This window comes from Pogona vitticeps, chromosome 6 (genome assembly GCF_051106095.1).
Source record: "Pogona vitticeps strain Pit_001003342236 chromosome 6, PviZW2.1, whole genome shotgun sequence".
Taxonomy (NCBI): domain Eukaryota; kingdom Metazoa; phylum Chordata; class Lepidosauria; order Squamata; family Agamidae; genus Pogona; species Pogona vitticeps.
The window spans coordinates 107,325,294-107,337,665 of NC_135788.1; the positions used below are offsets into that span (position 1 = coordinate 107,325,294).

Genomic DNA, 12,372 nt, shown 5'->3' on the forward strand with positions numbered 1-12,372 from the left:
GAATAAGCTCCCTGTGAAGCTGTGCCTTCCTAATGTTTAGAAAGAGCCTCGTGGCGCAGTGGTTAAAACGCTGTACTGCAGCTAAAACTGTGCTCACGACCTGGGGTTCAAATCCCAGGTAGCCGGCTCAAGGTTGACTCAGCCTTCCATCCTTCCGAGGTCGGTAAAATGAGTACCCAGCTTGCTGGGGGGGCAATGTGTAGCCTTTATAATTAAAATTGTAAACCGCCCGGAGAGTGCTTGTAGCGCTATGGGGCGGTATATAAATCCAATAAATAAATAAATAAATAAATATAAAGCTTCTGAATACACTGCTTTACAAAGAAGCCTTCCAATGCAACCTTGCCTGATTTGTATGTCTCGTGAGCTGCCTTTTATTTGGAGATCACGCTTCTTGTAGTTTCTGGTTTTTCTCTTACCGGTTTTACTTTTAATCCCATTGTTTGTTGTGTTTTATTATTATACTGTAAAATGCGTAGAATAGTGCTTTGCACTCATGGAGCGGTATACAAATCTAAGAAATAAATAAAAAGTAATAAATGCATCTGTCCTCTGAAGATGCTGGCTACAGAGGCTGGTGAAACGTTAAGAAGAAAAACCTCCAGAACACAACCAAACAGCCTGAAAAACCAAAAACAACCATAATAAATTCCTCTAGCTGTGTAGCAAAAGTACAGGGATCCACACAGCAAAACTAGCTTTGAGTTCCCCAGAATAGTCTACCCCTTTTTCTCATCATATGGCATGTACAGTCTCGGTAACTCACTCTGAGACATTTGAAGTAGAAAGAATAAAAGCTATTTACTTACAGTTGAACAGATCTAACAGCAAACTGACAGAACATGGCTAACTGCTTTCAACAACAAGCCTCAGTAGACTCGCTGCTTCCACCGACTGTTAGTCCCTTCCCAGGACAACTGACTGTGACACAAGTAGAAGCACAAGTATGCTTTTCACATGTTATGAGAAGAGGCCTCAAGTGCCTCTTTATCTCCTTGAGTGCCTATTAGCTTGTGACGGAAAAGTTCTGCTATATTAGACATTGCCCTCCCTTGCAAACAGCCTGGAATCCTGACTACCAGCCACCTCTTCATCCCGAAAGCTCTTCACAAAGCTCTTGAGAGGACCTTTCATGAGATTAGGGCTGGGGGTCACACAACAGCTCTAATGGCATTGTTAAGGTTAAAGCAGATGTGGGGAAAGACGAAAATCCTTGTGCTCTAGCAAGCAGAATGCCAATTAGACACACAGTGTAGGCTCTGGGGAGACATAACGAAGCACTGTCAAGAGCATCCCCTGGCAGGAATGTAGTGTTGTGTGAATTCAATAATACGGGAAAATATTATGGCTGTCTCCATCTTTGCTATCTTTCCACAAGCAGGCAAACACCTTTCTCTTCAGGCAGGCTTGTCTAAGAGGGGTTTTAAAATCGGGATGGTTAGTATTTTCCTGCTTTCAATCCGCTTTAATAATGCTTTTATTTAACATTTTTAATACAATGTTTATTTAATTCTTTTAAAAAATATTTGAATAATTTATTGTTTTTAGCTTTTTTTAAAAAAATGAGGTAAGCTGCCTTGAATCCTTTTATGGGGAAGAATCCATAAGGTGGAATAAACATATTTTAAACAAATGAATAAAAAAAAAAATAAAGCTTTAAATAAGAGGATTGTCATTTACTCTCATTAAACCCCCACTCTCCTTATCTCTCATCCTTCCTTTGCCAAAGCTTGAAAAATTTACTTTTTTGGTCTACAGTTCCCAGAATCCTCTGAAATGGTTCAGAAAAATAATGCTTCCAAATTCTGCGTTTTTCATTTCGTAAGCGGACAGAGAGCAGGAAGCAAGAACCTATTTTTATCTGTCGGCTCTGTTGCATATATCGATGACACTCTTGTATGATTATTGTGTATAACAAGAGAAATAGTACAGATAATTCCAGGGCTTGGACACAGGGTTGTGTTCTGGATCCAAGAGGTCTGATCCCTATGAAGATGGCGCTAGGTGTGTGTGCGTGCGTGTGTGTGCGTGTGTGTGTGCGTGTGTGTGTGCGTGTGTGTGTGCGTGTGTGCGCCTGAGGCAAAGACATGGAACAAAAGTCAACAGGATTGGCAGGTGAATCTTAAACTCTAGATTGATAGGACTGGAGCTTCAAAAACATCAGATTAGCTTAGGAGGTGACAGGTAAACGGCTTAGCGTATATCGCTCTCCCCTCCAATGCTCTCTTGCCTGATAGAAGCTGGTGAATCCAGTTTCTTAGGGGCAGTAAATTCCCTCTGCAGGAGATATCTAAAGTGATGAACACTACCCTCCCCAAGCCGGTTTAGTACCTTGGACAGCGCCTCTAAAGTTTGGACTCAAAACTGAAGCCCATGCCTCTTCCTGCCCTGCCAGTTTGCCATCACCAGGCTTCGCCCAGCATCTGTTGCCTGTAAACACCATCTCACTCCACTTTGTGACAGGGTGAGTCCTGACTATGTTCCTCTGCCTTTAACAGCACCAAGAAAGTAAACACGTACCATGATCTTTCTTTCCTCTGAGCGGAGACTATATGGGCGGGGTGCTAAAATAGGAATATGAGATTCAACTGTGCTCAATCAGGCCTGAGGCCTGTCTTTGCCAAGATACTGTAATGCAAGGGGCCAATCCAATGCCCACAGGAAGCCCACAACAGAAGAGGAGGAAGGCGAAAGTCTCCTCTTGCTTCTTCCAAAGCAACTTGTACTCAGAGGCATCCTTTCATTGACCCTGCAGCACACAGCAACAGTGACTTATTTTATTTTATGTACATCTAACACTCATGGCAGCGAATAACTGCAGAAATGAAAAGTAAAGCGTAAAAACATTTTGTAATAAAAGTAAATAAACTAAAGAAGAAGAAGAAAGCATCACATCCATCAAAATCAGACTAAAAACCCAAAGCTCTTCTGTATAAAAATGTATTGCAATGAAAATGCTTGCAAAAGGATATTACTAATAGAGGTAGCCAGATCTCCCTTGACCAGATCCTGTACCACAGAGAGAAGACTCCCTCTAGTATTTTTGGTTTCTGTGGTTGTTGATGCAGGAAATCCACACCTAAATCACCCACAACAAGAAGAGTCTACCATCGTCCATGGCAGTCTGTTCTACTGCCACATGGTAGCTACTATCAAGAAGGGCTGCTGAATCATAGTTGAAACCTCTTTTCTTGAAATACTAACCCATTGATTCAGTTCCTCTCTGGAACAGCATAAACCAAGCTGGCTCCATTTTCTGTGCAACAGGCCTTTAAAGATGTGACGATGGATAGCATCTCATTTCTGGATTGTTTCTTCTCTCATGTCCCTTAGCCATTTCTCCTAGGACTTAGTTTTCACCATCTTAAAGCTTTCAACATGTTGGTTGCCCTTTTTTGAACAGCTTCTAGCTTGTCGATGTGTTTTTGTAAATTGGTGCAACATTTCTGGAGGGGTCCAGACGCCTCTATATCAGTGATTCCCAACTTTGGATAACCCAAGTATTTTTTTGACTGTGACTCCCACAAATCCCAGCCAGCACAGCTGGTGGGGAAGGTTTCTGCGGATTACAGTCCAAGAACACCTGGATTGCCCAAGGTTAAGAACCACTGTACAGTTAACCTGATAGTACATAGTACGGGTGGCTCTTGGACTGGTAGGGTGAGAATCTAGTCAACAAGTATTCTGGTGGGGAAGGATGTCTCCTGTCCTACACAGAACTACACAGATGAGTAATAAATAATAATCATGTGCCATCATCTTAATTCTCATTTATGGTGACTCTCTTCAGGATTTTCTACGTACAGTCAGAAGTGGTTTACACTTCCCTTCTTCTGGGAATACCCTTGGACTGTGCAGCTTGCCCAAGGCTACACAGGCTGGCTCTTTTTGTAGAAGGTGCAGTTGGAAGCTGCAGGAAGTACCGACCTCTGGCTCTGTAGCCAGATATCTAAAGCACTAAACCAATGGGACACACAGATGAGTAGAGCCAGTTAACATTAGAAAGCATATTTAGGGAATATGAACCTGAAGTTGCAGTTGTTCGTGAAGAAATAAAAGTGGCACAATAACTTGAATTGTGTTGGGAAGTTATGGCCATTCTTGGTTTCTGGGTGCATGCACATACAGCAAAGCGTGAGCATGCATGCATTCAGAAGTGCAAATTTAATCGTGTAACATGTGAAGCGGGCTAAAGTGCTTGGAAAGAGCAATGGATTTAGAAAAGGGAGAGGCAGTCCTCAAGACTTTAAATTTCCCCATCTTCATTAACAGCAGTGTAACATGGAATCTATATATCATTTCCTCCAGTTCACTTTGAGGAGTCAATTAGGGCTAATTACCTCCAATTTCCAATCATTTTCTGACAAAGGATGAGAATAAATTACACATTAAAAGAGATTGGAACATCTCTATCCCCCTTTATCTAGCTGGACCTCAGGGGACCATTATAGTCAATTATGCTGACATCCCCACATGCTTTGTTTGTGGAGTAATGACGCACCCAAATCCGAGCTTCTTCCATCTATAAATCTAGCATCCCTGGCTGTTTTGGGGATCAAAAGACCCAGCAGCTGGAGGCAGATTTCAAGGTATGTGTCTCTCACATCTATGATGGAGGGTTTGGGGATTTGAAGGACTTTGTCTGGGGATTGTTGATGGTGACACTAGCTCATAAACTAAAATACGGTAAAGTTGCCCCTTGTTTTCCAAGTGAGGGAGGCAAAAATTCAAAGAACACAGCTTTTGTGACATAAAGCAGTGATAGGAAAGGCTTCAAGTCTTGGATTTCCGCCCCGTGCGTAGTAGGTAAAAGACACCCAAGTCCTATTAGCCAGAATGTGGTACACCTTGAAACATTTCAGGTGTCCACATATTTCAGAAGGATGATGAGAATCATTGTGGCATAGCTGTTAGAGTGCAGGGCTGGAATGAGGGACTCCTCATTCAGGTATCAACAGAGCTGTGTCAATCATGGAGTGACTTTGAGCCAGTCAAAGCCTGCCCCAATTCACAAGAGTTATTAGGAAGGTAAAGTGGGGGTGGAGAGGAGAATCGGGTGGACAGCCTCAGGTTCTTTGGAACAAAGGTGATAACAGAAGTCTGTCTAATAAATAAATAAATAGTGTTCGAGTAGCCTGCAAGGTGGATCGTGGGTTCTAAGAGGGTGATGATGAAGATCCATGAGTTGTTGAGTCATCAGGTAATTTAATTTTCATGGCACTGCCATAGTGGTAGAGTATGTGCTGTCTATGCAGAATGTGGAAAGCTGTCTTATAACAAACTCTGACATGTTTCCAAAGATGGAACCACATTAGTTTATCTCAATCTGTTGGCAAAAGAAGGGCGGGGGTCAAAACACTGCACTTTAAAGACTAACCGTGGTCCACGGAAGCTCACACTGAAACAAAACTGTTAATCTTTAAAATGTTCCAAAATTTGGACTTTTTACCTCCCACCTTATTTGTTCATCTACCAGTGGTTCCCAAACTTGAATCCCCAGATGTTCTTGGACTGCAACTCCCAGAAGCCCTTCCCAGCACAACTAGTGGTGAAGGCTTCTGGGAGCTGCAGTCCAAGAAAGTCAGGGGACCCAAGGTCCCTAACCATTGATCTAACCCACTGGTTCTTAACCTTGGGTTACTCAGGAGTTTTGGACTGCAACTCCCAGAAGCCTTCACCACCAGCTGTCCTGACTGGGGTTTCTGGGAGTTGCAGTTCAAAAGCATCCGAGTAACAAAGGTTAAGAACCACTGATCTAACCCAAAATTGCCTACTCTGGACCATTTACATTTTTGGATTACATGTCATAAAATTTCCAGGGGCCAAACCAACGGCCATTCCTGCTGGGAAATTCTGGATATCTTTTTTTTTAAATTTAAATAAGGGAATTTATCCAAGTTTTCCTTTCAAGCCACTGACAACTGGTCTCTGGTGGAAAGCCAGACACATATTTTTTAAAAAGTGTTAAAAGATGTATGATAACAAGCATGATTGCCCTCAGGAGAAGCACTTATCCTGTGCTTGTCTGTGGTTTAAGCAGGTTTTGCAAGCCTCTTTAGTGCTCCAGAAAATGTTTAATGATATATGATACCAAAACCCCACCTCAGAAAAAAAAGAAAAAGAAAAAAGAAAAGAAAGAAAGAAGAGAAGAAAAAAGAAGAAAAAGAAAAAAATGAATGAAAGAAAACAAAAGAGAGAGAAAATATATATATATATTGGCATCAATGGCTCTAGCACATTACTTAGGACTTTCTCAGAAAATAAGGGCTCATTCAGACAGGCATTTGGCCTGCTGTTCGGTGTGTTGTGGGGGAGCATGCATAAATAAATAAATAAATAAATAAATAAATAAATAAATAAATAAATAAATAAATAAATAAATAAATAAATAAATAAATAAGGCTTTTTCTGGTTTCAATTGTTGTTTTCATGAAGTAGTTTAATAAACAAGCGTCTCAGGATATCGACAAATAGAACAATCTCCATGCTCTTCTACAGAGAGGAGGGGGAAGTGAATTTGTTTTTTGTTTTTTAACGCTACTAGAATCCCAGCTACTCTGAACCATATTTTGGCTAAGGTCATAAATACAATATGAGAGAAATACAGTACAGGCCGAATCAGGATTGTATAAGTTGTATAACAAACCTTATAAAGTGGCATGTGAAGAACTGTTTCTAGACTGTAAGCCTCCTTCAAATGTTCCAGGGCCCCCCACTGAAAATGGTTGTGCGGTTGCACTGAATAATTTAGATTATTAATAAAAAAATTCTTTGCCTTTGTGTGGCATGCCAATTGAAATCACAGCTGTGCACAGTTTCTCATCTGGCACTACAAACGAGGCAAAGAAAAAAATCCCAGTTTAATTGAAGTGATTCAGTACATCAGCAATAGTCTACTACAGGAAAAAAGAATTCACTTCCCCTGATCCTCCAAATGGGGGGGGGCAGGGGAAGTGAAATTTAACTGACAGCAGGAGGAGCCAGAGGATTGCTTGCGGTTGATATGCTGTTTGGACATGAGGATTGCACCAAATGCATATCGCTCCTCTCCCCTACCTCAGACCACCCTATTTCAACCACACAAGCCCACACCAAAAGGGCCAGTGTGGTCACACCCTAATTTTCTATTCTCATCCTGTTTTCCTGGATAGGAAATGTGTTCTTCTAAAGGAACAAAGTGAGTTTAGATACCAGAACAGAGAATGTTTCCTTTTTTCCTATTCTTTCTTGTGTGTAGATGTGGAACAGCTCTCGGTACATCTTCTGTTTTTCTTTGCTCCTCTGTGGGCTCTTTGGAGAATGCTTTGGAATGGCACTTTTGGTAAGTTTTATCAAGACACTCTGCCCAACTAATCTTGTCAAACATATTTGGAAGTGAGCCATCCCTTGGTACCTCCATCCCCATCACAAATGGTCTTATCTGGTCTACCTACCCATGCAGTATTGTAGAAGCAAAGTGAGTAGTGTGGATTGTACCACTTCAGGCCATGGGTGGGGGGATTCCAGTTTTGATTAGCCTTCCCTGTTTCTTTTGTTTAAAAAAAGGAAATCTCCTGCATTCAGAAAACAAATACACAAGGAGAAAAGATTCTCTCACACCCTTTTACCAAATGGCCTGGTTTTCTGTGTTCACGGATATCAGGCAAAAACAAAACAAAAATAAAAAATCAAGATTTAAAAAACTGTGGCACCTTAAATGTGAGTTTTTGTGGACCAGTCCACTTCCCAGTTTTCAGGGAGGTGTTTTGTTATTATTATTTTTAGTTAAGGAAATCAAGTTGGAACTTGTTAGGTAAAGGTAAAGGTTCCCCTTGACATTTAGTCCAGCCATGTCCAATTCTAAGGGGCAGTACTCATCCCCATTTCCAAGCCATAGAGCCAGTGTTTGTCCATAGACAATTTCTGTGGTCATGTGGCCAGCGCGACTAGACACGGAATGCCATTACCTTCCCACTGAGGTAGTACCTATTTATTTACTTGCATTTTTACATGATTTTGAACTGCTAGGTTGGCGGGAGCCAGGACAAGCGACGGGAGCTCACTCAGTTGCGTGGATTCGATCTTACGACTGCTGGTCTTCCAACCTTGCAGCACAGAGGCTTCTGCAGTTTAACCTACAGCGCCGCCACGTCCCTTGTTAATCAGTGGCAATTAGCTGCTGTAAATTATGCAGTTTCTCTTCAATCAGCATAACTAAGCAAGAAGATTTGGGTGAATAGAAGAGAATAAAATTGAAATCCAGTAGTAAGCTGCAACTAGAGTAGGCCCATTAAATCAATGGGAATTTGATTAATAAATTCATCCATTAAATTTGATTGATTCATAGAACCATGGAATTGGAAGGGATCTATAAGGCCATCAAGTCTAACCCTCTGATCAAGGCAGGAATCCAAATCAAAGCAGATCTGACAGATGATTGTCCAATTTTCTCTTGAAGGCCTTGAGCATTGGAGCACTCGTCACCTCCTGAGGGAGTTGGTTCCATTGTTGTACTGCTCTAACACTTAAGAACTACAGTACTCTAGTTAGAACATTCAGTCAATAGAATAGAATAGAATAGAATAGTATATAAATTTCCACCACCCTCATAATTTGTCCTCTGCAACTGCAGAAAGCCTGCTTTAATTGGCTTCAACAATCAGTCTACTAGTGTTGACCTATCAGTACTGTATTTGGGAAGTGGAGAGGCTGGATATACATTTCTATAGAAAGATACATCTGTATAGAATGTACAGAAACCTCCATGGCCACAAAGATTGGGAGCAGCAATTTGTGGCATTGTGGGAACTTAAACGGGTAATTCTGTAGACCTCCAACTGGGGTCTGCCATTTTAGTATTCCAGAAAGCCACAGAGTGACAGAATGCCACAGGAATTCAGGGGATTAAAACAGCTGTTCTACTCCACTCAGCCATGTTTCTCTTTCTTGAGTACATATATGCACAGGATGTGCTATGTGACAATAGCGAGAAACTAGTTTAATGTGGCTTTCTTACTGTTATTTCTGTAGCCCAAGGACAAGCGTGGCTGGACTCTGAACAGCGCTGGCTACCTGCTGGGACACCGTAAGTTGATTCAGGATTTGATTGATAGTAGAAAAATGTGGTCAATGTGTAAGGTAGGGGTGGGCAACTTTTATCCCTCCAGATGTTGTCAGACTGCAACTCCCATCAAATCTAGGTAGGTATCAGAGCCAAATGGTGAGGGATCGGTGGAAGAAGGCAGCCTAGAAATGATAGAAGGAGAATGAGGCGGAGGAAAAGAAGCATGTTGCAGTTTAACAGCTTCTGGATGGCCACATGTTCTCCATACCTCCTATAAGGGAAGGGGGGAAAATTAAGGTGACACTTAACTGGAAATGAGCCCCAAAGAACTCAGTGGGAATTCTGAATGGGATTGTGGGATATATAGTGTTGTGATGTAAGGTATCTTCCATTGAGCACAAAGAGAGAGTGGGCAGCTTAGAACCCTCTGGCAAAAAAAGGGCAAAATCTCACCCAAAAGGCAAAAGGTGTATAACAGCCCTTATTGCTTGTGAAATACACACTCGTTTTGTTTGTGCTGTTATCCACTGTATTCAAATAATACTTTACAGGTCTTTGCTGGTGCTTCAAAACCATGTTTACTCAAATGTGTTGGCTAAAAGTATTCTCCCTCTGAATGTTAAAAATTGGGTGCACACTACAGAGGACTGTGCTGAATGATAGTGATATGTATTAGATCTTTCTATAGCAAGCAACATTGTGGTCTTCTAAATATCTTTGGACAACAACACCTATCAATTCTTGACAACACAGCAATGACAGTGAGATGCTGAGACTTGCCTTCAGCAACCTCTGGAGGGCTCCCCTTATCCAGTTCTCTTCTCTGGTGTAATCCAACCAGACCTGAGAGTTAAATTTGCACAAGGTGCTAGTCCACAAGAATAACTACTACTTATTTTTTAAATCTGTTTGAGGTACGTATGCTGATGGCCAAAGGGAAAAGAAATAATTATCTTCCAGTTTTTGGAACACTTCCTGCCAGCTACCTTAGGGGGGTGATTTTAATGTGCCATCGGGCCTCTGGCAAGTAACTAGTAGTTTATAAATTTGGTGTAATTCATCTTCTTCTTTTTTATGTAACCTGCAGCCCTTCTTCCCTTCTACTCTCCTCTTCCCAAAGCAGATGCCCACCAGACACTGTCTGACAAAGGAATCCTGGGGGGTAAACGGGATGCTTTGGAGAATTTCTATTCTCAAGGACAGGATTCTTTTGGTGAGTCCATACACCCAATGGCTTCCCTTTTTTCTCTCTCTGCATTTTTCATTTTCCAGTACTGTACATCACTCTTAACTGCCCCCTAACACAATTTCTTCTGTTCTTTCAAGCACAACCTATGCACCCCTCAGATGAAGCCAACTTCCAAACTTTGATGGATTTTCTCTCTTATCTGAACCTCCAAGGTGAGGGCAAAGAGCCAGTTCTCTGGGCGGGGGATCAAATTATACATTACCAATAATCTTTCATTAGAATCTGCAGTCTCATCAGATTGGTGTGGAAGCTCTCCTAGCTACAGCTCCATGGGCATAGAGACCATTGTTAATGGCACGGCTAAAAAAAATCTTGTAAAGAAACAAACACTGAACAGGAGACTGATGATAAAGTTGACACACAATCAGTCATTGAGGATGGTGTTCTCTTTGACATGGCGCCACATCCCTGTTCAGTCCAGTGCTTTTGACTGCAGCTGAGCTACATGGGGACGTGGTGGAGCTGTGGGCTAAACCACAGAAGCCTGTGCTGCAGAGTCAGAAGACCAGCAGTCATAAGATCGAATCCACGCGACGGAGTGAGCTCCCGTCACTTTGTCCCAGCTCCTTGCCAACCTAGCAGTTCGAAAGCATGCAAATGCGAGTAGATAAATAGGGACCACCTCAGTGGGAAGGTAAAACTGTGTTCCTTAGTCACGCTGGCCACGTGACAACGGGAACTGTCTTCGGACAAGCGCTGGCTCTCTGGCTTGAAAACGGGGATGAGCACCGCCCCCTAGAGTCGGACACGACTGGACTAAAAATGTCAAGGGGAACCTTTACCTTTACCTTTGAGCTACATGGAGAAGAAGGAGGGGTTGGCAGTGGCAGGAACCCCAAAACTCATCTCTCTTTTCCACCTTCTTTTGCAGATCAAAGGGCTGTTTTGCACCAGCCGGAAGAGTCTCTGCAACAGTAGTGGGTTGGGTCTTCAACCCTGGGCCCTTCCGAGCGGCTTGCTAGGATTATAGTTACCCTCCCTATCTTTCTCACACATTCAATTTAGTGATATTCCTGTTGTACCAAGACAGTATATTCTCCTGCCATGCACTATATTCAACCATTTAAGAACATGCTGTGGATAATGTCCACCTCTCCACTTAGCAGAACATCTCACCCTAAGAAACCCTAGATGTGTCTCTCGCTGGAACAAAGTCTTTCATTCCTACCCCTGGCTCAGCCTGCAAAAATTATTTTTGGGAGGCATAGTCCAAAAAAGTACAATTCCAAACTCTGCTCCACGTTCTCACCTGCATCCTTAGAAACAATCTTTTCCCTTGCTTTCAGCTTGAGGATTTACACTGCAGTTGATGATGTTATTCATCATCCCCCGTTCTTATTACATACTTTCATGTCACCATGGACCTGTGGACAGATAGCTGCATGTTCTGATTTCTGGAAAGGAGGACGTGAGCATGAACAAGAGGGGATGGGTGTGTTCAGCTATGAGCACTCTCATGCCCTACTATAGGACTAGGAAAATGCAGCTCAGCCTACAAAGGGATGTTGTGGGTACCACAAGGGAATAGCAGACAAGCCACCAATCCTGACAGACTTGCCACTTTACTAAACATGCCTCTGAACCTTTCTGGAGCGGTGATACCTCAGCAGTAATTCACATGCTTTACATGCAGAAAGCATCAATTTTAATCCCTCCAGCATCTCCATTAAAAGGGTCGGGCAGCTGGTGGCAGGAATGACCTTTACCTGAGATCTTGGAGAGTTGTTGCTAGTAAGAGCTAGGCTAGGCTAAGATGGCCTGGACAGAAAGAAGAGTTAGGCTAGGCTGGCTTGGACAGATAGAAATTCCAACCTGACTTAAGGCAGCTTCTTGATAATCCTGAAGTTTACAGCCATTTGATTAATCTCTCCCCCCCCTCTCTCTCACACACACACACACACAAATGTTGGCTTGCATTTTGTGCATCGGAGATGCAGAAGTGGGAGACACCTAAGACATTTATTGAATAAACTCTTTTCCTTCTAAATTGGTTGTGTCTGGCATTGATGTGTTTTAACATTATTAGAAAGAAGATCTGAGTTCAAAGCAGGATAGGGTAAGACTAGAAGCAGCACCAAGA

The 12,372-nt window shown here is 42.3% G+C and overlaps 1 protein-coding gene across 1 annotated transcript; it reads left to right on the forward strand.

The window, feature by feature from the left end:
- Nucleotides 1–315: 315 nt before the first annotated feature.
- LOC110078560 (galanin peptides) lies at nucleotides 316–12,279 on the forward strand. The gene is made up of 5 exons (XM_078377004.1): nucleotides 316–7,321; nucleotides 9,010–9,064; nucleotides 10,167–10,256; nucleotides 10,370–10,444; nucleotides 11,164–12,279. Exons 1-5 carry the CDS (start codon nucleotides 7,238–7,240, stop codon nucleotides 11,208–11,210), a joined length of 351 nt encoding a protein of 116 aa, XP_078233130.1. The 5' UTR covers nucleotides 316–7,237; the 3' UTR covers nucleotides 11,211–12,279.
- The last annotated feature ends 93 nt before the right edge of the window (nucleotides 12,280–12,372 follow it).